At 38.0% G+C, this 24957-nt stretch overlaps 1 protein-coding gene across 4 annotated transcripts in view; it reads left to right on the top strand.

Moving 5' to 3' along the window:
- C15H2orf76 (chromosome 15 C2orf76 homolog) overlaps positions 1-24957 on the top strand; it is a 60056-nt gene that overhangs the window by 23503 nt on the left and 11596 nt on the right. For all 4 annotated transcript variants that reach the window (XR_001301352.2, XM_005671633.3, XM_003133285.4 and 1 more), the window contains exons 2-5: positions 3230-3296; positions 4880-5024; positions 14202-14252; positions 20755-20792. Coding sequence is in view for 3 of the 4 variants with exons in the window: in XM_005671633.3 (XP_005671690.1) it covers positions 3276-3296; positions 4880-5024; positions 14202-14252; positions 20755-20792 (255 nt within the window). In the remaining variant the exon portion in view is untranslated. The remainder of the gene's footprint in view (positions 1-3229; positions 3297-4879; positions 5025-14201; positions 14253-20754; positions 20793-24957) is intronic.

Raw genomic sequence — 24957 nt, 5'->3', positions numbered from 1 at the left:
TGGCCAGTTTTTAATTTTTAAAAACTTTACTAGTCTGATGGCAAATTGATATCTCTTTCTGTTTTTAGTTCTTTAGTTACTACTAAAGTTGGTCATCTTTTCACGTTATTGACATCTTAAAAATTTAGCCAATTAACTATTAATTACTTTTACCCATGTTTCTATTAGGATATTGGTCTTTTCTTCCATTTTTTATTTTATCTGTCAGCCTTTTTCTTGATGGTTGCTACCTTTTATTTGCTCAGAAGGGTCTTTCCTACCTTAAGATTATAAAAAATGTGTATACATTTTCGTGCCTCCCTGTGATTTTACAGTTACATTTAAATATTTGTTCCACATGCAGTATATTTTGTATAAGGAATGAAGAATCCAACATTACTGTTTTTCAGATGTCTGACCAGTTTTCCCAATGCCATTAATTAAATAAACTTTGTTTTCCCCCCAGATGTGAAATACTACTTTTACACTAAATGCTCCAATATTAGAGTTCCCATCGTGGCACAGCGGAATCCAACTAGGAACCATGAAGTTGCGGGTTCCAAACCTGGCCTCGCTCAATGGGTTGAGGATCCAGTGTTGCTGTGAGCTGTGGTGTAGGTTGCAGACGTGGCTCGGATCCCAAGATGCTGTGGCTGTGGTGTAGGCAGGCAGCTGTAGCTCTGATTCAACCCCTAGCCCTAAAAAGAAAAAAAAAAGCTCCAATATTGAGTCTGTTTCTGAGTTTTCTGTTGTGTTCTACGGATTTGTCAGTCCTCAGTGTCACAGCTTAAATTTCTTTAGCTTGATTGTCCTTTAACATTTTTGTTATTGGATTTTGTAAATACATGAAAATCATCCCAGCTTATGCATGTACTATTCTTATATGTCTGGCTATTGTTTTTGTAGCGTGTTTTAATAATTGGTACTACTGCTTTCTTTTCTTTTTCTTTTTTTTAATGATTTTAATTTTTTTCCATTATAGCTGGTTTACAGTGTCTCTTTTTTCTTCTTTTATGACTTTGCTAAGCTTACAAGCCTTTTCTTCCAAGTAGATTTTAGAAATATTTGTGACAAATCCAGATCACCCTATTCTGATTGAGATTTTTCGTTTTATGTTCTGATTGAGGTTTTATTTAATCTGTAGAACAATTTCGGGAAAATTGACTTCTTTAGAACTTTAAGCCTTCATAGTTAAGAACATGGTCTACCATTTCATTTATTCAAATCTTTCTTCACGTCCTTCAATATTTTTTATTAATTTATCCCTAAATTATTGCTTTTGGTTTCTCTGTCCTTTCATTTGAGTCTTTTAAGCTTCGTCAGTTTCACAAAACAGAAACAGCCTCACAGACATACACATCAGACTTGTGCTTGCCAAAGGGGAGGAGAGGGAGTGGGATAAACTAGGAGTTTGAGGTTCCATTTATAACAGATAAGCAATGAGGTCCTACTGGGAACTATATCCAGTCTCTTGGGATAGATCATGATGGAAGATAATAAAGGAAAGGGAATGTATGTATATGTAAGGCTGGGTCATTTTGCTGTGCAGCAGAAATTGGCACAACATTGTAAATCAACTATAGTTAAAAAAAAAGCTTGATCAATTTTGTTTTTTTAAAGTAGGTCAAGCCTCCTGGGAAGATGTCACGCTTATAATCTGTAATATTGGCTTTTCAAGCTGTCTCTTCAGTATGTCTGCCTCCCTAAACTAACACGCTGCATTTCCCATAGTCCTTGAGGCAAATTAAGTAATGGTTTCATTTTGATAGTAGCTATTATGATTTAGTTACCAAGTATAAATGACAACAAATTTCTGATAAAGATGAAAGTACATTGTTGGCCAAAATTAGATATTAATGCAAATTTGCAGTGTCAAATTGAACACTTCGACTATTAAAGTATAATATTTGGGCAGCTTTTTATTAAGTGAAAAAACACACCTACAATTATAAAAGTTTCGTAAGGCATACATGTGCCAGCCTGCTGGAACCTCCTTGGTTAAACCATTTATATGATTTACTTCACTGCACCTGGGAATGCAGTATCTTTGTCTACTGTTTGCACAAGCTATCTTTATGGCCAAACCTATTTAATCCTAAGTAGACTGTTGATAAAAGTAGCTACTGTTTATTGCAATCCAACTGTCTGTTGGGGCTAAGGGGTAAAGTGGATAATTAGATTAGATCTGTCCAGCCTTAAACTCTTTGGGAACTTGGATTGCATTCTAGGCCTTCCCAGCATGTGTGGGTGATGTGTGTGATGTGTTTTATAGGGCTTCTGTGTTGTTTTGCGGACTAGGTGACAGGAGGAAGAAGCTGGTCATAATTTTCAAAAACATTTTAACACTGCTTCTAAAATATGGAATCTTTTCTAATATCCCTTTCTCAAGACAGTCTTTATTAAGTACGTCAAGTATATTTTAAATTGTAAATTTGTAGATGTCTGTTGAACTGCCATTATTTGGTCCATTCTAGGATCAGAATTTGGGGGGAGCACTGTAAAACCAGATTTAGTAATAAATAGTAGAGCACCTAATATTAGAATTATTGGATTTAATGTAAGATCATTAGTCACAAATTATAAAGTGAATCCTTATTTTAAAGGGAAAATACTATTTTCAGTTTCTTAAAAACCACTTGTTTCATTATAAACAGGATGCTAACTTTAATTAGAGATTATTTTATGCATTAAAACAGCTTGAACCTTTGCTTTTCACACATAATATGCTACATGTTCTGTTGAACAGTGAAATATTTGTATAAGCATTCTATGATTCAGAGAGACTTCTAGGCCAAATTAGTGTGGCTTGTTCATATATATTATGAAATATTCCAGACACACTAAAAGGGATAAAGATTAATCATTGTATACGATCTCTACTTAACATCCTGCTTAAGATATAAAATGCCACCAATATAATTGAAGCACCTATGTACTTCTAATTGTAGACCTTTTTCTTTGCCTCAGAGAGAGCAGCTGATCCCCTTTTAAACATAATAAAAGCTATGTTTTTGAATTTGTATAAACTGTAGTGTGCTTTCATGCTCCTGCGTCTTGCGTTTTTTCCATTCACCATACTGTTTCTGAGATTCATTTATGGTGATATGCATACTTCAAGTCCATTCATTTTTACTGTTTGAGCTATTTCATTGTATGAGAATGCCATAATTATCTGTTTAACTGTGAATGGACATTTAGTTTCCAGTTTCGGCAAGTAACAAATAACGTTACTATTAATGTTATTTTACAGTTCTTGTGCACATATGTGAGAGATTCCCTAGGGTACCTGCTTATGAATGAAATTGCTGCATCAAAAGGTATGTGAATCTTCAGCTTTACTAAATATTGCCACATTGTCTCCAAAAGTAGCACCCATTTGAATTGCCCACCTTAACTGATTAATTCTCATTGTTCTACACCCTTGTCATCACTAGATATTGTCAGACATTTTAGTTGGTTGGTTTAATGGCTAATATATCTCATTGTTATTTTGAATTTGTCTGATTAGTGGTGAGGTTGGATATCCTTTCTTTCTTGCTTGCTTTCTTTTTTGGCCTCACCTGCAGTATATACAAGTTCCCAGGCCACGGATCTAATCCAAGCTGCAGCTGTGACCTATGCCACAGCTGTAGCAATGATGTATCTCAATGATGGGCCAGGGATTGAACCTTTGCTGCCACAGAGACAACACCAGATCCATAACCTGCTGCGTCATAGCAGGAACTCCTGACATCTGATGTTTATTGTATTACAGGTGTTTAGTACTTGTATATTATGGCTGAAAGTTGTATGCAAAGTTGAAAACATGAAGTAGTTACTACTAGTTTAAAATATACCATAATTGTATTCTTAAAACATTGGCAACTTTGCAGATTTTTTGGAGGAAATAATTTAGGGTGATTTTTCCCATAGAATGAGAGAGAGCATAGAATTTGGAATCAAATTAGTTCTTGAATCCTGGCTCCATTGTTTATCAGTTGTATGACCTTTGGCAATTAGTGCAATCTCTCTGAGTCTCTCCATTCTTAAAATGAGTATAATAGGGAGTTCCCATCGTGGCTCAGCGGTTAATGAACCCAACTAACATCTATGAGGATGCGGGTTCGATCCCTGGACTCGCTCAGTGGGTTGAGGACCCTGTGTTGCCGTGAGCTATGGTGTAGGTCGCAGACATGGTTCAGATCCCACGTTGCTGTGGCTCTGGCGTAGGCCAGCAGCTATAGCTATGATTGGATCCCTAGCCTGGGAACCTCCATATGCCGTGGATGCGGCCCTAAAAAGAAAGACAAAGTGAATATAATACCTCATAGTTTGGTGATAGAATTAAATCCGATAAGATTAACACCTGGTACATAGGACTAATACATAGTTTTAGAGTGAAATAAAACATTCAAATTAAACAATAGTATGAAAGATGGATGGTACCATGGCATGTGATTAAATCAGTCCTGAAATCTGGCAGCATTTGTGAGATTAAAACATGACCTGATAGTTGATGCTAATGTAAATGTACTTCATCTCAGGGCCAGACGAGGGGATCACTGGTGTAGCAGTCATGGGTATGCCGTATGCTACTATCTCTGTTGAGTGCAACCCCACTTCTCCCCTGGCATGCACGCACGCATGCACACCCTGTGTCAGTTGTGTTCATCTTCTGTATCCTGTCAATTTTCTGCCAGTCACAACATCAGTGACTATGTTAAAGGTGTCCAGGATCACAGTGGGTAGGTGGGAGTGACGTTGGGCCCCTTGTGGTTGCCCCGGGATCTGGGGACTCTGTCAGTAACTGTGCAGTGTGGGAGAGATGGGCTGGCTGCCTGAGAGCTGATGGCAGAAATTCAGGCTTGTAGATAATTATAAGCTGATGTTATTTAGACTGTTCTTGTGTCCCGTATCACAGGAATTTCTTCACATGGCTTCTGAAGAAGTGACCATTACAGTTCGTCTCATTCGTTCATTTGAACATCGCAATTTCAGACCTGTAGTATATCATGGAGTTCATTTGGACCAAACCGTAAAGGAATTTATAGTATTTCTTAAGCAAGGTATGAAATGTCTCAGTCACTTTGTTTTATTAGTATTTCAAGAAAGTTGACTATTAGATTGATAGTAATCTTTTTTTTTTTGTCTTGTTGCTATTTCTTGGGCCGCTCCCGCGGCATATGGAGGTGCCCAGACTAGGGGTCGAATCGGAGCTGTAGCCACCGGCCTCCGCCAGAGCCACAGCAACGCGGGATCCGAGCCGCGTCTGCAACCTACACCACAGCTCACAGCAACGCTGGATCGTTAACCCACTGAGCAAGGGCAGGGACGGAACCCGCAACCTCATGGTTCCTAGTCAGATTCGGTAACCACTGTGCCACGACGGGAACTCCCGAGATTGATAGTAATCTTTTACAAACACTTTGAAAGATTTTTAATCTGTGTCCTAAGCCAGGTGCGAAGCTAGCTCCTGCTCTGGGCTTGGCACCAGCGCAGTAACTCCCCAAGGCTCATTTAGCAACGTGTGTGCCCTGGTCAGGGCCTGTCACCATCATGTTTGGCTTTGCACTTTTTTTTTTTTTTTTTTTGTCTTTTGTTGTTGTTGTTATTGTTGTTGTTGTTGTTGTTGTTACTATTTCTTGGGCCGCTCCCCGCGGCATATGGAGGTTCCCAGGCTAGGGGTTGAATTGGAGCTGTAGCCACCGGCCTACGCCAGAGCCACAGCAACTCGGGATCCGAGCTGCGTCTGCAACCTACACCACAGCTCACGGCAACGCCAGATCGTTAACCCACTGAGCAAGGGCAGGGACCGAACCCGCAACCTCATGGTTCCTAGTCGGATTCGTTAACCACTGCGCCACGACGGGAACTCCTTTTCTTTTTTTTTAAATAAAAAAAAATTTAAGGTCTAGGTTTGCTCATAACAAATTGGCTTATGTATTTGGAGACTGCTTAATAAGGGAGTGTATTAAAAAAAAAAAAAATAAGGGAGTGTACTGTTACCCGAGTGTACTGTTACCCAGCTGAGCACGCAGAGGGCCTGGTGGGGAGCGTGGCAGGAAGGTGGCAGGCCTCTGTCTGTATAGCCAGGAAATCATGAGAGCTGCTGGTTGTTGTGGGCACAGAGTGATGATGCCTCACTGGTGCTAGAGTATCATTTCAAACTTAAAATACAACAGGCATGAACCTCAGCTTCATTTTGATAGGTCCTTGGTGGGTTCCTAAACTTTGTTTATTAAAGTGTTCCAATCATCAGCATTTGATGAAACATCTAGAATAAGCTTTTATTGTTTTAATTGAAGTGTAATTTATATGTGGTATAATGTACAGATCTTAGTGTACAGTTCCATGAGTATTAACAGATGTATCCAAGTTTTGACTTTATATCCAACTTCATTTTTTCTTACATTGATATAATTTCAGACCAGGGAGTTCCCGTCGTGGCTCAGTGGTTAACGAATCTGACTAGGAACCATGAGGTTGTGGATTCGATCCCTGGCCTTGCTCAGTGGATTAAGGATCTGGCATTGCCGTGAGCTGTGGTGTGGGACACAGTTGCGGCTCGGATCCTGCGTTGCTGTGGCTCTGGCGTAGGCTGGTGGCTACAGCTCCGATTAGACCCCTGGCCTGGGAACCTCCATATGCTGCGGGAGCGGCCCAAGAAATGGCAAAAAGACAAAAATAAATAAATAAATAATTTCACACCAAAAAAATTGCAAAAGTTCCTGCGTGCTCTTCATACAGATTCTCCAAATGTCAGCATTTTGTTACATTAGTTTTTCTTTCTTCTCCTCCTCCCCCCTTTCTTCCTGCCCACCCTCCACCATTTTTTCTTTCTGAACCATTTAGAAGTATTTGCTGGTATGATTCCCTTTAACCTCTAAATATTTCAGTAGGTATTTTCTAAAAACAAGGACTTCATTTATATAACTATAGTACAGTGATGAAAATCAGGAATTTAAAGTTGAAACAATGCTATTATCTAATTTACAGACCTTATTGAGATTTTACTTATCCCAATAAGGTCCTTTGTAATATATAAAAAAACAAACAAACCCAAGGTCATGTGTTAGTTCAGTTCCTTTAATCTGAATTAATTTCTTTATGCTGAAATCTGTTAATATATTTCATCATATTGGCAGTTTTGAGTAGTTCAGTCCTGTTATTATGTAGAATGCCTCCCTCAGTTACGGCTTTCCAGTGTTTTCTCACAGTTAGATTTTGGCAGAGAAATCATAGAAGTGATGCTGACTTTCCAGTGCATCACATCAGGAGGCACGTGCTGTCGACCTGGCCCCATTACTGGCAGTGGTGACTTGAAGAGGTTGGTTAAGGTGATGTCTGCCAGGCTTCTCCACTGTAAATATTTTTTCTTTTTCTTTCTTTTTTTTTTTTTTTTTTTTTTTTAGGGTTACACTCGTGGCATATGGAGGTTCCCAGGCTAGGGGTCTAATTGGAGCTACAGCTGCTGGCCTACACCACAGCTCACGGCAATGCCGGATCCTTAACCCACTGAGTGAGGCCAGGGATTGAACCCACAATCTCATGGTTCCTAGTCGGATTCGTTTCTGCTGCGCCCCGATGGGAACTCTTCCACTGTAAATTTTGATTGTGATTGAAAAGTAACTTGCAGGGGAATAGTCTGAGACTATGAATGTCCTGTTACTTCTTAAATTTCATCTACTAGTTGAGTGTTCTTTGATGATTCTTGCCTAAATCAGGTGTTTTAATAATGATTGGTAAATGGTGATTTTTCTTATTCCACCATTCCTTTTATATATATTAGTTGTTTTTCTACGGTTAAGGAAGAGCTTTCTACCCTTCCCCTCAATCTGTACCCCTGCCCCATTTTTTAAATCTTTTGTTTATGTCACTGTGGACTTGTGGATTCTTATTTGATTCAATAAGAATTATAATTCTTTAGTATCATTATTTTATTTTGATATTCCAGTAATCCCCACCTGGGCTGGTGGTAGCCCCTTCAGTCCGGCTCCCTGTCCTTTTAACACTTGTAGCCAGACTAATCAGAGAAAAATTAAAAAAAAAAAAAAAGAGAAGACACAAGTTATCAGTATCGGGGTGAGAGTTGTTAATCACTACAGATTCTTTATAGATATTAAAAGAATAATAAAGGAATATTTTGAACAATTTTATGCCATAAATGTGTTATCCTAGGAATGTGTACAGTTCCTTGAAAGACCCACCCAGGCTACCAAAGTTTACTAAGAACAAACAACCTGAATAATTATGTATTTTAAAATGAACAGTAGTTAAAATATACTTCCACAAAAAAAACTCTGTTCCCAGATGGCGTAACTGGTAAATTCTACCATTCATTTAAAGAAGAAAAAAAATCCCAATTCTACAGAAACTCTCCCAGAAAATGAAAGGGGAGGAAATGTTTATCAACCCATTCTCTGAGGCAATCCTTATCCTGATACAAAAACTAGAAAAGTAATTAGAAGAAAAAAAAAGCTATCAAACAATAATTTTCATGCATGGAGATGTAAAGATTCTTTTTTTCTGTTTTGTTTTGTTTTTTGGTCTTTTTGTCTTTTCTTGAGCTGCTTCTGCGGCATATGGAGGTTCCCAGGCTAGGGGTCTAATTGGAACTGTAGCCACCAGCCTATGCCAGAGCCACAGCAACGCGGGATCCGAGCTGCATCTGCGACCTACACCACAGTTCACGGCAATGTGGGATCTTAACCCACTGAGCAAGACCAGGGATCGAACCTGCAATCTCATGGTTCCTAGTCGGATTCGTTAATCTCTGCGCCACGATGGGAACTCCAGTTGTAAAGATTCTTAACCAAATATTGCAAATCGAATCCAACAATATTTAAAATGGAATAATACATCAAGCCCATGTAGGATTTATCCTAGGGATGCAAGAATGGTTTACCATTCACAAATCAGTGTAATTCATAATATTAATAGATTAAGGAAGGAAAACCGTATGGTTATTTTATTAGATGAAAATTAAACCCAACATCCATTTCTTCCCTCCTCTCTGTCCTTTCCTTCCTTCCTTTCTTTCCTTTGTCACACCCATGGCGTATGGAAGTTCCTGGGCTGGGAATCGAATATGAGCCAACTGTGGCCTACACCACAGCTGTGGCAATGCTGGATCTTTAACCCATGGTTCCCACAGTGGGAACTCCCCCCAAATCCATTTCTATTAGACACTCTCAGTAAAGTAGGAATAGAAGGGCACTTCCTTTATATGATAAAGGATATTTATGAAAAAGTGTGATAAATTGCATCTGTGTTGGAAAGGAAGAAGAAAAATTATCATTACAGATGATGTGATTATCTATGTATAAAATTCTGTGGAGTCTATTCCACCACTGCTAGAGCTAATAAGATGCGTTTGGCAAGACTGCAGGATACAAGATCTATGTACAAAAAATATTTGTGTTTACTAGCAATATATAGTTGGAAATGGAAAAAGTAATAGCATCAAAAATATGAAATACTAGAATATATTTGCTAGAGTTGTAAGACTTTTACACTGAAAACTCTAAAACATCACTGAGAGAAATATTAAAAGAACTAAATAAATGGAGAGATATATTGTGTTCATGGATCAGAAAACTCAATGTTAAGTTGTTGTGTCTTCTCAAAATAATGTATAGATCCCAATCCAATCAAAAATCTCAGCAAGCTTTCTTTTTCTCTTCAGATAATGTCAAATTTATTTTAAAGTTTAGAAATGTTATTCTAACCTATTCAAAAATTATAAGGAAAGTAAAAAAGACCTGTAGTCAAGATAATTCACAAAAAGAAAAAAAGTTGGAGAAATTACACTGACTTTATGACTTACTGTTATAAAATTATATCAGACAAGACAGTGAATGTGGTATGGATAGATGACGTATGTACCAATGAAAATAGTCCAGAAATAGCCCTACACATATATGTCTAATTGGTTTTTGACCAAGGCACTTTGAGGGGTACAAGGTAATCCTTCCAAAAAAATATCCTGGAATAATTGGACATCCATATGCAAATGGCCTCAACTCTTACCTCCTACCATATGCAAAAATAATTTGAAATTGTTCAAGACAAATTTAAAAGCTGAAGCTATAAAACTTCTTAAGGCACGGGAGAAAATCTTAGAAACTGATTTTGGTAAAAGTACAGTACAATGAACACAAATTGTAAAGGAAAAAAAAGTTGGGCTTCATGGAAATTAAAAACTTCTGCTTTTTAAAATACACTGTTAAAAAAATGAAAAGGCAAACCACAGACTTGGAGAAAATGTTTGTAAAACATATATCCAACAAGGGATTTATATCTAGAATAATAGTAACTAAAAAAGAAACCAAAGTCTTGCTACTCAGTAGTGTGTTTTGAGCAGCTGCCATGTGCTGGCACTGTCCTAGGTTTTGGGAAGAAAAGCCGTTGTGTCTTATTTTTTTTTTTTTTCCTTTTTACATGGCTGCACCTGCTGCACATGGAAGTTCCCAGGCTAGGGGTCGAATCAGTCACAGTAACGGGGGATCCAAGCCGAATCTGCAGCCTATGCCTTCCTTAGCTTGCAGCAACACCGGATCCTTAACTCACTGAGTGAAGCCAGGGATTGAATCGCATCCTCATGGAGACTGTGTCAGGCTCTTAACCCTCTGAGCCAGAATGGGAACTCCTGTTGTGTCTTAATCTTAAGGAGTTTATGAATTAGTAGGGAAGAGAGACCTAAATAAGTAAAGAGATAAAACTATAATTGTAAAAAATGTAAAGAGATAAGTAAAGAGATAAAAGTAAAGAAGTAAAGAAATAAGTAAAAAAATGTAAAGAAATAAGTAAAGAGATAAAACTATAATTGTAAAAAATGTCATGAAGGGAGGAATATGAGAGGAAACCCCTCTTTTCTCAGGGCTGTCAGGGAAGGCTTCTTTGTGGGGGTGAAATGAGCTGAGATCAAAAAAGAGAAGGAGGAGAGGTCCTTCTGTTTGTCTCTGTCATTTTCTCCTCTCAGAAATCCTGACTGAACTAAGACAGTGATTTGTTTTTTTCATCCCTAGACATTTCTAAATGATAATTTTGTGGAGCCATCTGTTCTGTACCTTATGCCTTCAGAGTGTTTTGTTGTCTAGTTCAGGAAATAAAAATGCCAATAAATTAAACAGATTTAATTCTCCTTTCTTATGTTTAATCAATACTTCATTGGCTCGTAATTCTAAAGTGGGTAAGAAACGAAAAAGGATAAAATGAAGGTCTGTGCGCTGGTAATCTAAGGCAGAAGTTTCACATTGGGGCCTGGCAGGCATATCTGGAATCCAGACAGGTTTCCTTTTGTCCACAGTACTTTAGAGGCAAAAAACCCTCACCTAAACCCCCAGACTTTTAGCATTTCCATTTAAATCTTTAGGCGACCAATTAGACCATTATACTGTCTGCAGCCAGTATAATGAGTCTCTTGCTCATACCTCACTGCCCACTCCTGTTTGCCTGATCTCTCAGTCTCTGTCATCTATTTGGCCTTCTGTGATTTTGTTTGTCTAAGAATCATCTCAGCAGGTTTTTGTTTTGTGTTTTAATATGCCTGGGACTGGCCTTCTGTGAGTCTGAGCTACTGGTGTGGGACTGGGTGATCCTGCTATGTGGTAGCTGAGGCGATAGTCCTGGCTTTGTTTCAGGATTCATGGGTGCATGTATTCTCAAGAATGGGGACTAGCAGTTCCCCTTGTGGCTCAGCCGGTTAAGGACCTGATGTAGTCGCTGTGAGGATGCAGGTTGGATCCCTGGCCTCGCTCAGTGGGTTAAGGATCCAGCGTTGCCACAAGCTTGGTGTAGGTCACCAATGAGATGCGGCTCGGATCCAGTGTTGTCCTGGCTGTGGCGTAGTCCTCAGCTACAGCTCCAATTCGACCTCTAGTCCAGGAACTTCCACATGCTGCCGGTGTGGTCTTAAAAAGAAAAAAAAAAAGAAAAAGAAAAAAAAAAGGGGGAGGTGGGGACTTGTCTCAGTAACTTTTTATTTATCATGTCCTTGGACTACTTGATAGTATATAGTTTAAATGCTTGTAACATAAATGAGTAAAATTATATTTTAATTTTGAGATGTATATAACTTTTAAAAGGCAAATGTACTTAAACACTTATTCTAACTCAGATGCTTGTGGGTTTTTTTTTTGTTTTCTTTAATAGATAACATATTCCTGTGGTTTTAAGATCAAAATATAGAAAGGAATACAGTGAACAGTCTTCTTCTCACTTCTTTTTTTTTTTTTTTTTTTTTGTCTTTTTGCCATTTCTTGGGCCGCTTCCGCGGCATATGGAGGTTCCCAGGCTAGGGGTCTAATCGGAGCTGCAGCTGCCAGCCTACGCCAGGGCCACAGCAACGCAGGATCCGAGCTGCGTCTGCAAACTACACCACAGCTCACGGCAACGCTGGAACCTTGACCCACTGAGCAAGGCCAGGGATCGAACCTGCAACCTCATGGTTCCTAGTAGGATTCGTTAACCACTTCGCCACGACGGGAACTCCCTTCTTCTCACTTCTGTTCTCTGTCTGACCATTGCACCATGCTCCATCTCATGAAAGTATAAGCCAATGCAAACATACATTCTTATTTTTTCCTCTTTTTACTCAAAAGGTAGCTTACTAAAAATAATGTTTTTATGCTTTCTTTACTCTTAACATATCTTGAGGATCTTATATTAGTAGAGAGCCTCCTCCTCCTCTTTTGCTATTTTACAGTTGAAAAATATGTTTAATTGTTTGGGCATATTTTAATTTATTTTAGCAAGTGCCCCCTTTGAAGGACATTTGGATTTTTCCATGCATTTTCTGTTGCAAACAATGCTGCATTTAGTACTTTTGTATGTATATTATTTCATATACATACACACAGGAGTGTGCAAAGTATATCTCTCTGATAAATTGTCCAAGTGAAATTGCTATTTCAAAGGGTATATGCATACGTAGTTTTGATTTTATTACTTAATTGGCCTTTGTAGGGGGTGTGGTTTAATTAATAATTAATTAAAACTAATACTAGTGTTTGGAACACTTTTTTTTTTCTTCTTATGGCCGCACCTCTGGCATATGGAAGTTCCCAGGCCTGGAGTCAAATGGGAGCTGTAGCTGAGGCCCACACTGCCATGGCAACACTGGGATCCAAGCCTCGCCTGCAAACTACACTGCAACTTGGATCAACGCAGAATCCTTAACCCACTGAGCGAGACCAGCGATGGAACCCACATTCTCACGGAGACTGTCTGGGTTCTTAACCCTCTGAGTCACAATGGCAACTCCAGGAACACTTTTTTTAAAAAAAATTAATTAATTAATTAATTAATTGTCTTTCTGCCTTTTTATGGAGGTTCCCAGGCTAGAGGTCGAATCAAAGCTGTAGCTGCTGGCCTACACCAGAGCCACAGCAACGCGGTATCTGAGCTGTGTCTGTGACCTACACCACAGCTCACGGCAATGCAGGATCCTTAACCCACTGAGCAAGGCCAGGGATCGAACCCGCAACCTCATGGTTCCTAGTTGGATTCGTTAACCACTGAACCACGACAGGAATTCCTGTTTTATTTATTAAAAATTTTTTTTATCATAGTTAATTTACAGTGTTCTGTCAATTTCTGATGTACAGCAAAGTGACTCAGTTACATATACATACACACACACACACACACATATATATACATTCTTTTCCCATATTATCTTCTATCATTTTCTGTCCCAAGTGATTACAGTTTCCTGTGTTGTACAGCAGTGCCTGATTGCTTATCCATTCTAAATATAATAGTTTGCATCTACTAACCCCAAACTCCCTGTCCATCCCACTCCTTCCCCCTTCCCCTTGGCAACCACAAATCTGTTCTCTATGTCCATGAGTCTGTTTCTGTTCTATAGATAGGCTTATTTGTGCCATATTTTAGATTCCACAAATAAGTGATATCATATGGTGTTTGTCTTCAGGAACACTGTTTTAAAGAGAATTTTGCTCTAATTTGTTTTCTTTGCCGAGTTAGTTATATGGCATGTTATCTGAATTTTGGCAAAAGTAATAAGATTGTTTTAGATCATTGGTTTACACTATTGACCAAAGACCCTCAAGGGGTTCTCAGATTCATATGCTAAATAAGCATCAACTATATAACAATGTCTCACACATGTATACTGTGTATTTTAAATGTATGTAGATGATAGTGTGTAATAAATGCCAATTCACTTAATATTATAACTATTTGAATATTTTATAATAAAATTAATCTTTCTCTTACAGATATCCCTTTGAAGACCAGCCTGCCACCACCATTCAGAAATTATGAATATGGTACCTAATTTTTCTTATTCTTTTTTTTTTTTGCTTTTTAGGGCCACACCCACAGCATATGGAAATTTCCAGGCTAGCAGTTGAAATCAAAGCTACAGCTACCGGCCTACACCACCACCATAGCAACGCAGGATCTCTGACCCACTGAGTGAGGCCAGGGATCGAACCCAAGTCCTCAGGGATACTAGTTGGATTCGTTTCTGCTGCACCACAACAGGAACTCCTCTTATTCTTTTAAGACATATATTAATATAAGTTTTTTTTTCTTTTATGGCTGCACCCGTGGCATATGGAAGTTCCTTGGGCTAGAGGTCGAATTAGAACTGTAGCTGCCAGCCTATACCACAGCCACAGCAATGCTAGATCCAAACCACATTTGTGACCTACACTGCAGCTTGTGGCAATGCCAGATCCTTGGATCTTTAAGCCACCAATCGAGGCCAGAGATTGAACCTGCATCCTCATAAATACCAGTCAGATTCTTAACCCGATGAGCCACAATGGGAACTCCTATATAATTTCACATTAGATTTATGTATGTATGTATGTGTGTATGTATGTATGTATGTATGTCTTTTTAGGGCTGCACCCATGGCATATGGAAGTTCCCAGGCTAGGGGTCAAATCAGAGCTACAGCTGCGGGCCTACACCACAGCCACAGCAATGCCAGATCTGAGCCACATCTGTGAACTACACATAGTTCACACCACGCTGGATCCTTAACCCACATGGATCGAACCCACATCCTCGTAGATACTAGTTAGATTCATTACTGCAGAGCCACAGTGGGAATTCCCACACTAGTTTTATTTTGATATGAATTTAAATTTGGTTTTCAAAAATGATTTTACTGGAGTTCCCGTTGTGGCTCAGTGGTTAATGAATCCTACTAGGAACCATGAGGTTGTGGGTTTGATCCCTGGCCTTGCTCAGTGGGTTAAGGATCCAGCGTTGCCGTGAGCTGTGGTGTAGCTTGCAGATGTGGCTCGGATCCCGCGTTGCTGTGTCTGGTGTAGGCTGGTGGCAATAGCTCCGATTCGACCCCTAGCCTGGGAACCTCCATATGCTGTAGGAGCAGCCCAAGAAATGGCAAAAAGACAAAACAAACAAACAAACAAAAAAATGAGTTTACTATCTGTAAATAAAAATAAGGAAGTTTATTTGAAAATATAGGAATTCCAGTATATCATTAAATTATAATTGTGTGGGGAAATGACCTATTTGTGAGGAATAACATGTTTGCCAAGCTGTCTAAAATGAATTTCTTCATCAGGTAGGCATAAAAGGAGAAATTGATCATTAAATCAATTAGTAATTAAAAGAAATTAAAAGAATTAAACTAGGAATTAAGAGAAGAGATTTAACATTTTAAATGACAGTAATGAGCATGTTATATAATAATTTTATATGTTGCAATTGTTGATTTTAAAATGCAGTAATAAGGCAGGAAGCTGGGTTTCATTATTCATTATAAAGATGGTATAGTTATTAACCTTCAACATAATGACACTCAGCAAAATTTGAATTTGAGACTTCATTTGAGAATTCCAATGCATCTAATAAATATTTCTGTTAATTGGTGCAGATATTTTAAAGCATAAATTTTTTATTATCTTAGATCATTTTTGGAGTGGCTTTTAATTCTGCTGCCATTTGGTAGAGCAACTTATGACCTAAAATACTTTGAAATCACAATCGTCGCTGTATATATACATTTTAATATCCAGAGACTAATTGTGAGGTCACAAGGGGTATTCAAGCCAAAGTTAAAAAGGCACTGATGGAAGGAACTTTGATTTATTGGACTTAAAGAATTTGCATATGAAATATTGAGTAAGAGGAATAAAAAGCATGATTAAGTAGTATTAAACTTCTCAATTCTGGCTTTCATGACTTTCAAAGTATCATGCCTTGAAATATAACCTTGAACTTGAATCAACTTACAGATTAGCATAGCTACGTATAGTTTCCCCTTTTGCCTGGTATGGGTGTGTGTTCAAACTTGTGTTCCACTTAAGTTACTTTGAAAGATAAGTTTTAGATCATGAAATCTTTAGAATATCTGATAGCTAATCATCAGGATGGTAGATAATGTATTCCTGTCTATTTCTCCTTTATGTCTGTTAATATTTGTTTTAAGTATTTGGGTACTCCTATATTGGGTGCATATATATTAATGAGTATAATATCTTCTTGCATTGATCCTTTTATCCATTTATATAGTGTCCTTCTTTCTGTACGGCGTTTGTTTTTTTCTTTTTGTCCACACCCAGGGTATGTGGAAGTTCCTGGGCCAGGAATCACCTATGCCACAGATGTGGTAATGCTGGATTTTTAACTCACTGCACGTCAGGCCAGGGATTGAACCCTTGCTGCCACAGAGACAACACCAGATCCTTATGCCATTGTGCCACAGTCGGAACTTATTATGGCCTTCGTTGTAAAGTCTATTTTGTCTGATATGAGTATTGCTACTCCTACTTTCTTGTCATTTTTGTTTGCATGAAATTTTTTTCCCATCTCCTCACTTTCAATCTATGTGTGTCCTTCGCCCTAAAGTAGGTCTCTTGTAGGCAGCATATTGTAGGCTCTTGTTTTATTATCCATTCTGTTACTCTGTGTCTTTCGATTGGAGCATTTAGTACATTGACATTTAAGGTAATTATCAATAGATGTGTATTTATTGCCACTTTAAGCCTTGTGTTCTAGCTGATTTTGTACGTCTTCTTTTTCTTTTTCCATGGTGGTAATGTACCTTTCACATTATTCCAGCTAATTAACACCATTTTGCCTTAGTATTTCTATACTACTCTGGTGAAGTAGCAAGAAAAATGAATGTTTATCTATGAAGAAATTAGAGAACCACCATGGTTTTGATAGACTTCAGGTGACTCTCTATGCATTTGTCTCTTTAACAATCTGCCAATTTGTGTTTGATACGGAGGGCTGAAATGTTACTTTTTCACCTGTCCTTTTCTTGCTACATGTTCAGTGGGACTGAACACATTGAGTGTTGGGGAGTGGAAGGGACACAGAGTCAGCTTTCTTTCTGTATTTTGTGGGTTTTTTTTTTTTTTTTTTTTTTGCTTTTTAGGGCTGCACTTGCAGCATATGGAGGTTCCCAGGCTAGGGGTTAATCGAGCTGTAGCTGCTGGCCTACACCACAGCCACAGTAATGCTGGATCCTAGCCACATCTGCTACCTGCCCCACAGCTCACAGAAACACCGGATTCTTTATCCCCTGAGTGAGACCAGATTGAACCTGTGACCTCATGGTTACTAGTCAGATTTGTTTCCGCTGCACCACACGGGAACTCCAGAGTCAGATTTCATTTTTGTTAGTTATCATCTCTATGCCATTGGATAAAAGGTCCAGCTCTCTGCCAGGCCAGCAGAAGTAAGATTTCTCTCTCAGAGCCTTGCCTCCCAATTAATTGGCATCTACATCTATTATTGATTTACCCTGACCAGACATTGTGTTCCTAAAGAAGAGGGGATGTTGTCTTATTCTTAAATCCATATTGTCTAGGTATTTATTGTACATGTGTGCAGTAAATGTTGGCTGTTGTGCAGTGAGGGGCTGCTAATCCTGTTTGTTTCATAAGTCATGTGAGATTAGATTAAGCAATGTACATGTGACCAAATTAAATACTCCGTGAACATAAAATCTGGTTTTTACTTTTATAAGGTTACTTTTCTCAAGGAATTTACATTAAGGATACAAGACCCACAGAAGCTGTTTCTGTTAATAGTAAAGATTTTTTTTAAGTGTACAAAATGATTTAATAAAGAGGGGATATTAATATACTACCTTTTGCTAGCTTGTCATTTCTCCTTTTTTACCTTCTTCCCAAGTCTAGCCGATTTCTGTTAGAAAAATCTGGTGAACATCTCTATTCAAAGTATTTCTTTTTCTGCTAAAAAGTTGCCATTGTGGCTCACTGGTTAAGGACCCGATGACTCCATGAGAATGCAGGTTTGATCCCTGGCCTCGCTCAGTGGATTATGCATCCAGTGCTGCTGGAGGCCAGGGGTGGAACCCGAATCCTCATAGATACTAGTTGGGTTCATTTCTGATGAGCCATAATGGGAACTCCTGTTTTTTTTCTTTTCCTTTTCTTTCTTTCTTTTTTCTTTTTTTTTAAAATAGATCCTTTCATTTCATTTCACTGTTGGAATTCCTTGTTGAATCAAACAGCATGATTGATAGAAATAATTTTAGTTTAAGGTTAAGTGTTTATTCAATATAATAATGCATGTAATCATAATATGTTAATTGAATAGTTAAATAAAACTGAGTGTAAAATTGGAAACGTTCTGAATTTAAACCTGTTGAATGCTATGCCTGTTATATAATTAAGAGCTGATTATTGCAGAGTTAGAAACACCCAATGTAGAGAAACTACTTATTGGAAAAGCGCAGTGTAGCCTGACTTAAAGATAAACAAATTAGGAGTTCCTGCTGTGATACAACAGGATGCAGTGCTTCTGCAGTGCCAGGACACAGGTTCGATCCCCAGCCCAGCATAGTGGGTTAAAGGATCTGGCATTGCCACAGTGCAATGTAGGTTGCAACTATGGCTCTGATCTGATTCTAGGCCCTGGAACTCCGTATGCCAGGGGCAGACAAGAAAAGAAAAGGAAAGAGAAAAGTAAACAAATTAAGTCATGAGGGATTGAATAAAGCAAATTAGATGGTATATATCTGTTTAGAATTTGAAAACCAGGAGGTAAAATATTGGTAGTCTTTGGGTATTTGCAGCCTTGCTCGTATTACCAGTTATCCTTGATAGTGCTTGAATGCAGAGAGTGGTAACAACTTCTTGGTGTGATCATTTGACCTCCTATCACTGAATTTATTCTGAGAGATTAGTAGATTTTTTGGAACTGATTTTCTTAATATCTATCTTAAGACAAACTTTTTTTTTTCACATTATTTGCTAACCCGAGCATTTATTGAGGCCAACGAACAGAATGATGTAGTTTACCTGTCTTCTTTCTTTTTTTTCCCCTTTGGCCACTGTACTGCATATGTAAGTTCCCAGGGATTGAACCTGAGCCACAGCAGTGACAACACTAGATCTTTAACCCACTGAGCCACCAGGGAACTCCCACCTGTCTTCTTTCTAAGAGAAAATGTGCTGAGTTGACTTCAGGTTATGGTACAAACATAATTGTGTGTGTTAAAAGTCCAAGGCTTTAATTTTTTTTTCATTTTGTTCTGACCTATTTACTTATTTATTTTGAATATGCAGGAATTTTTTCTTTATATATTTATTTATTTATGATTTTTATGTTTTCTCTTATAGTTGGTTTTCAGTTTTCTGTCAATTTTCTACTGTAAGGCAAAGTGACCTAGTCATACATACATATATACATTCTTCTTCTCATATTATCCTCCATCATGCTCCATCACAAATGACTAGATATAGTTCCCAGTGCTACCCAACAGGATTTCATTGCTTATCCATTCCAAAGGCAGTAGTAGTTTACATCTATTAACCCCAGATTCCCAGTCCATCCCACTTCTTCCCCCTCCCTCTTGACAACTAGATGTCTGTTCTCTAAGTCCATGAGTTTCTTTTCTGTGGGAAGGATTATTGGTGCCATTGTTAGATTCGAGATATAAGTGAAATCATATGGTATTTGTCTTTCTCTTTCTGACTTCACTTAGTATGAGTCTCTCATTCCATCCATGTTGCTGCAGATGGCATTGTTTTGTTCTTTTTTATGGCTGAGTAGTATTCCATTGTCTTAATCCATTCATCTGTTGATGGACATTTAGGTTGTTTCTACTTCTTGGCTATTGTAAATAGTGCTGCAGTGAACATATGGTGCATGTGTCTTTTTCAAGGAAAGTTTTGTCTGGATATATGCCCAAGAGTGGGGTTGCTGGGTCATATGGTAGTTCTATATTTAGTTTTCTTTTTCTTTCTTTTTTTTTGGGGGGGCCGCACCCATGGCATATGGAAGGTCCCAGGCTAGGGGTCGAAATAGAGCTGCAGCCACTGGCCTATGCCACATCTACACTGGATCCGAGACACATCTGGGACCTACACTGCAGCTCATGGCAGTGTGGATCCTTAACCCATGTAGCAAGGCCGGGGATCGAACCCATGTCCTCATGATGCTAGTTGGGTTCATTAACTGCTGAGCCACAATGGAACTCCCTATATTTAGTTTTCTGAGGTACCTCCATACTGTTTTCCATAGTGGTTGTACCAATTTACATTCCCACCAACAGTGTAGGAGGGTTCCCTTTTCTCCACACCTCTCCAGCATTTGTTATTTGTATAAAGTCCAAGGCTTTTAAATATCTTTTTACAGTGATCTTTAATTTTAATGGTATGCAAATTAAATTTTACTGTGTACTAGTTTTTAAGAGAACCTGATCATAAGGCAAGGACTTCATAGCTGCTACCTCCCCCCATCTCACTTTAATAGTTTGAAATGAAGTTTTAGAATACTTTTAGTAAAAAGACAACTTTTTTTTTCTTTCAGATAAACTAAAGATTGTTCATCAAGCACATAAATCAAAGGTACGTTTCATATATACAGTATCTGGCACATAGCAAGTAATCAGTTTCTGTTGACTTAGTGAATAAATGATCACATGTACTTCTAAACTATTTTCCATTATAATAGCATTTTTTATTTTGTGGGTACCCTTTTTACAGTCCTACTTTTCCATTAATGGAAAAATAAACTTCCAAGTCATATCCAGGTTAGTAGTAGATCCTTTCAAAAAAGTGTTAATTTTTAAAAAGCAGACATGTTATATATCAAGCAAATGTATAACATAAAATAATTATAAAACTTTGTAAATTGACTACATATAAAGGTAGTCACATATTATCTGGCAGTCAGATTTCTTTGATTTTCTTAATTCTGTATGAAAAGAAGAGAGCCAAAAGCAAATGAAAATAATATTTTTTTCTGATTTGACTCCTGTGTGTGTAAGAGAAGGCCCAGGACTGTGGCTCTCGGGAACAAGTCTACTGGTTCGACAGAGGGCAGTCCTTATGTTGTCTTGCCTGCCCCAAGTAATGTGTTTATAGTATGTTTACATTTCTATTTTCTTACTGTTTTGGAGTAATGTTTTTATGAAGCCACAACCAAAGGTTTTTTGTTTCATTTTTTGGTTTTTGTCTTTTTTTTTTTTTTTTTTCCCTTTAGGGCCATGCCTACAGCATATGGAAGTTCCTAGGCCTAGGGGTCAAATCGGAGCTGCAGCTGCCAGCCTACACCACAGCCACAGCAAAGTGAGATCTGAGCCATGTTTGCAACCTACACCACAGCTCATGGCAATGCCGGATCCTTAACACTGAGTGAGGCCAGGGATGTCACCTGCGTCCTCATGGACACTATTCACGTTCGTTACTGCTGAGCCATAATGGGAACTCCCACAAACAAAGGTTTGCTTCTCATACAGATAGATTAGAGTGAACTTTTTTTCTTGAATCTAAGTGACCTTATATAGACTCATTAAAGCAGTAGTCTTTTCTATATACAGACTACTCAAGGACAAGGAATGTATCTTATCTTCATATCCCCCATGGCTAGCACAATACCTCATTCATAAGAGTGTTTCCATAACAATTTTTAAAGAAATATTTCTTTATGAATTCATTTAATTTCATTCTCTTCTCTAGTCATAGAGGCCCTCCATAAACCCAATCAGCTTTCAAATAAATATACCAAAAGATCATAAAAAAGATAGCATGAGGGTTTGTCTGTTGACTATGAGCTAATACTTTTTTTTTCCTGTAGCTCAAAACAATACACATCTACTTTCTTATAGTCTGAAGTCAGAAATTTGGAATCAGTTTCCCTGTGCTAAAACAAAGCCGGTTCTTTTCAGTAACTTTCTTTTTTTTTTTTTTTAAATACCAAGGATTTTATATATACAAATTTGATAATATCCATTGTCAAACACTTTAAAATTTAGTTTTAGTTCTTAGGGTGCAGGAGGGGGGTGTGGTGTGGTATTTGTACTTTGTGTATACACTAGAATTGTATCTAGCTGCAGACTTCATCCATCTTCTCTTCTCCAAACCAGTAGTGTTTACATTGTCCCTAAAATGTAGAGCATAGGAAGCTTGGTCTTAATGTAGAAGGGAAATATATAAAATGAAGTTGAAATGAAAAACTATGCACTTTGAAAAGGTTGTCCTTCTCTATTCAGTGTTGCATTTTTACATCTTTGGCCTTGTTCATATGCTAATGTTTCCTAGAAGGAATAATAAGTAAATTATTCCTTTATCCTAATGAACCCAGTTCATAATATTCAAGTAATCAGTATTATGACATTTTTAAAAATTAGGAAATTTTCCTGTTATAGTTGGAAATATCTTAGAACTGTGTCTTATATTTAAAACATATGTTCCAGCTTGGCATATTAGCATTGTAAAATTAGAGCCTGTTTTTCTACTGAACAATGTATTTACTTAAAGGAGGATTTCCAAAACAAATTAAATCACAACAATTAAATCACAGAATGTTTGAACTTTCTTCTAAACCACAACAATTCTAGTTAAATATAGACTGCATACCCCTGGGATGGTTCTTCCAGTTTCCTCTTTAACTTTTTTTTTTTTTTTGTCTTTTTGCTATTTCTTTGGGCTGCTCCCACGGCATATGGAGGTTCCCAGGCTAGGGGTCGAATCAGAGCTGTAGCCGCCAGCCTATGCCAGAGCCACAGCAACGCGGGATCCGAGCCGCGTCTGCAAACTACACCACAGCTCACGGCAACACCGGATCGTTAACCCACTGAGCAAGGGCAGGGACTGAACCCGCAACCTCATGGTTCCTAGTCGGATTCGTTAACCACTGCGCCACAACGGGAACTCCCTCTTTAACTTGTATAAGGAAAGGGATCAATATATTTTTACAGATATAGTTTGAAGACTATATCTGTAAAAATATATTGATTTTACCCATATGTCCTCATCTGTGCCTTTTCCAGCTACCAGACATTTTTCTCATTTCCCTGTATGCATTCTACTCATTTTCAGGGCCTGCAAGTTTTCCAACCCAGATACAATATTAGTCTCCTTCTTTAGTCAAAGGAGAGACCTCCAAATAAGTCCTGTGTCTTAATAAACTTGTTCATACGAGTTCCCGTCATGGCACAGCGGAAACAACTCCAACTAGGACCATGAGGTTTCAGGTTCAATCCCTGGCCTTGCTCAGTGTGTTAAGGATCCTGTGTTGCTTTGAGCTGTGGTGTAGGTTGCAGGTGTGGTTCGGATCCTGTGTTGCTGGCTGTGGTGTAGGCCAGCAGCTGTAGCTCCAATTGGACCCCGAGTGGGAACCTCCATATGCCGCAAGTGTGGCCCTAAAAAGCAAAAAACAAACAAACAAAAAAACTTGTTCATAAAAGACACTTTGCCCATTTCCCCAATCTTCTAGGTTTAAAGACTTTCTCAATGACAGTTACCAGGTATCCACAGAAATTTTTTGCCATCACCACAATAAAAAGGTGACTAGATACCTTCCTACCAGAGCCTCCTGTTTGGACAATGAGCTCAGTATTTATTGAATGAATCAATAGTATGTACAGTGCAAATAATTACCATGATATGATTTATGTTTATCAAGAGAATGTATTTGTGTATGTGTGTGTATATTATCAATGTAATCAGTAGGCTACTTGTAAAGTCAAAATAATTCCTATCAAAAAGATTTGAAATAAAACCCCTAATTTCTGTTTGTATTTTGTGAGTTCAGCAACCAGATAGCTGTCCTTATTGAAAGATTATGAAAGGAAGAAATCACACTCTGGAATAAACTTTTAAGAAATGTGCAAGATCTTTAAGAAGAAAACATTAAAATGCCAGTGAGGGTATTCAGTTGTCCTGACTCATTAAACTAAATTCCTCTTAAGATCTATGCATTTTCTTTATGAAGGTGTCAGTTCTCTTGTGTTTAATTTACAAATTTAATGCTACCCCAATAAAATTATAATAACAGTTGTGTGTATATATGTATTTGTAATCATATACATGCTGCAGAAACTGGTTATAAAAGTAACATGCAAAAAATAAGTACCAAGAATAGTCAGGAAAAAGAGAAATCAGAGTGACTTGGAGTTCCTTCATGGCTCAGTGGAAACGAATCTGACTAGTATCCATGAGGATGCATGTTTGATTTCTGGCCTTGCTTAGTGGGTTAAGAATACAGCGTTGCTGTGAGGTGTGGTGTAGGTTCCAGATGCGGCTCAGATCTGGTGGTATTGTGGCTGTGCTGTAGGCCAGTGGCTGTAGCTCCAATTTGACCCTTAGCCTGGGAACTTTCATGTGCCACAGGTGCAACTCTAAAAAGACAAAAAAAAAAAAAAAAAAAAAAAAGAAAGAAAAGAAATGAGAGTGACTAACTCATATATTAAGATATAAAACTTAGTAATTAAAATAGTGTGGTTCTGTAACATGAACCATTACTTCAGTGTCACAGAATTAGAAGTCCAGAAATAGACCTAGTTTTGTATAGGAATTTAGTATATAGTAAATATTATATTTCAAATTTATGGAGAATTAATAAATGTTTTTGTAACAACTGGAGAGACAACTAGAAACAGTTAAATTGAATCCATATCTTTTTCTTTATGCCAGAACAAATACCCATTGGATTAATGACTTAAGGGTGAAAATGAAACCCATAGATGAGGAAAGAGATGAAATAAATTAACACGAGTGGATAATTTGT

This window comes from Sus scrofa, chromosome 15 (assembly GCF_000003025.6).
Source record: "Sus scrofa isolate TJ Tabasco breed Duroc chromosome 15, Sscrofa11.1, whole genome shotgun sequence".
In the NCBI taxonomy this organism is placed as follows: domain Eukaryota; kingdom Metazoa; phylum Chordata; class Mammalia; order Artiodactyla; family Suidae; genus Sus; species Sus scrofa.
The sequence above is the reverse complement of the archived record's forward strand: the minus strand, read 5'-3'. Positions and strand labels throughout refer to the sequence as shown.